The sequence below is a fragment of the Mandrillus leucophaeus genome, unplaced genomic scaffold, assembly GCF_000951045.1.
Source record: "Mandrillus leucophaeus isolate KB7577 unplaced genomic scaffold, Mleu.le_1.0 Scaffold423, whole genome shotgun sequence".
NCBI lineage: Eukaryota > Metazoa > Chordata > Mammalia > Primates > Cercopithecidae > Mandrillus > Mandrillus leucophaeus.
In genome coordinates this window covers 266,433-267,343 of record NW_012104510.1, presented here as the reverse complement: position 1 = coordinate 267,343, position 911 = coordinate 266,433, and the positions used below count along the sequence as shown (strand labels likewise).

Below are 911 nucleotides of genomic sequence, written 5' to 3'. Positions count from 1 at the left end.
TATGACCTTGGGCCGTGCCTCAGTTTCCCCAGGTGTAGAAATGGGGGCACGCCGCCCACGACCCTGCCAGTCCCTCCTGCTGTGAGGCTGTGGGTGTCATGTTTGCAGGTCTAGTTCCCTGGGGCCGGCCCTGGCCCCAGCCGCCCAGCTCTGCCGGCTCCCGGGAGACACATTCCGCTGACACCGGACTCTTTCCTGGACTGTCCAGCCGCCTGGCCGACACTCGATCCCGGCCCCACTTCCAGGCCAGTGTCCGGCCGACCAGCCTGCCTCAGGCCAGGGCCCCACGACTCCCTGCTGTGGCATAAGGGGCTGTCTGTGCAGCTGTGGTCGTGGGAGGGTGTGGTGAGGCCGTGAAGGTGGGGACGGTGCCTGGGCCTGTGGCCGCCAGAGCTGCTGAGGCTCAGGAGGTAGCACCAGGCCCCGTGGGTGCTGCCAGGGCCATCGCCTGCCCACCATGGGGACCCTCAGCTGCGACCCCACCCCACGGTTGGCCACAGCCCCCCTTGGCCGGCGAGTGACGGAGGGCCAGATTCCGGAGACCGGCCTGAGGAAGTCTTGTGGGACGGCCACCCTGGAGAACGGTGCGTGCCAGCCACGGGGGACAGGTGGGACCCTTTCCTGCTCCATTCCCTCCACTTCTGGGGCTTCTGGAATGTTCTGGGAGCCCAGCAGGAGGCAAGAGTTTCAGGCAAGTCCTTGCCTTTCCCCAAACCTCAGTTTTCCTTCCGGCAGGATGGGTGTGGACACGGGGTTGCCTGGGCCCCGAGTATGTTTCTGTCCAACGGAAGCTGAGTGTTTTGTGGGCCGGGCCCTTTCCAGGGGCTGTGGGTACAGCAGGGGGCAAAGCCACAGCGATCATGCGGGAGACGTGGGGAGGAGGGAACGTTTCCAGCGTGGCCCTCGGGGAC

The 911-nt window shown here is 66.3% G+C and overlaps 1 protein-coding gene across 2 annotated transcripts in view; it reads left to right on the top strand.

The window, feature by feature from the left end:
• The first annotated feature begins 221 nt into the window (after positions 1-221).
• ODF3L2 (outer dense fiber of sperm tails 3-like 2) overlaps positions 222-911 on the top strand; it is a 13,866-nt gene continuing 13,176 nt past the window's right edge. The window contains exon 1 of one of the 2 annotated variants that reach the window (XM_011993041.1): positions 222-584. In XM_011993041.1, coding sequence (XP_011848431.1) covers positions 458-584 — 127 coding nt within the window. In that variant the 5' untranslated portion in view covers positions 222-457. The remainder of the gene's footprint in view (positions 585-911) is intronic. The other variant, XM_011993042.1, reaches the window with a different exon arrangement.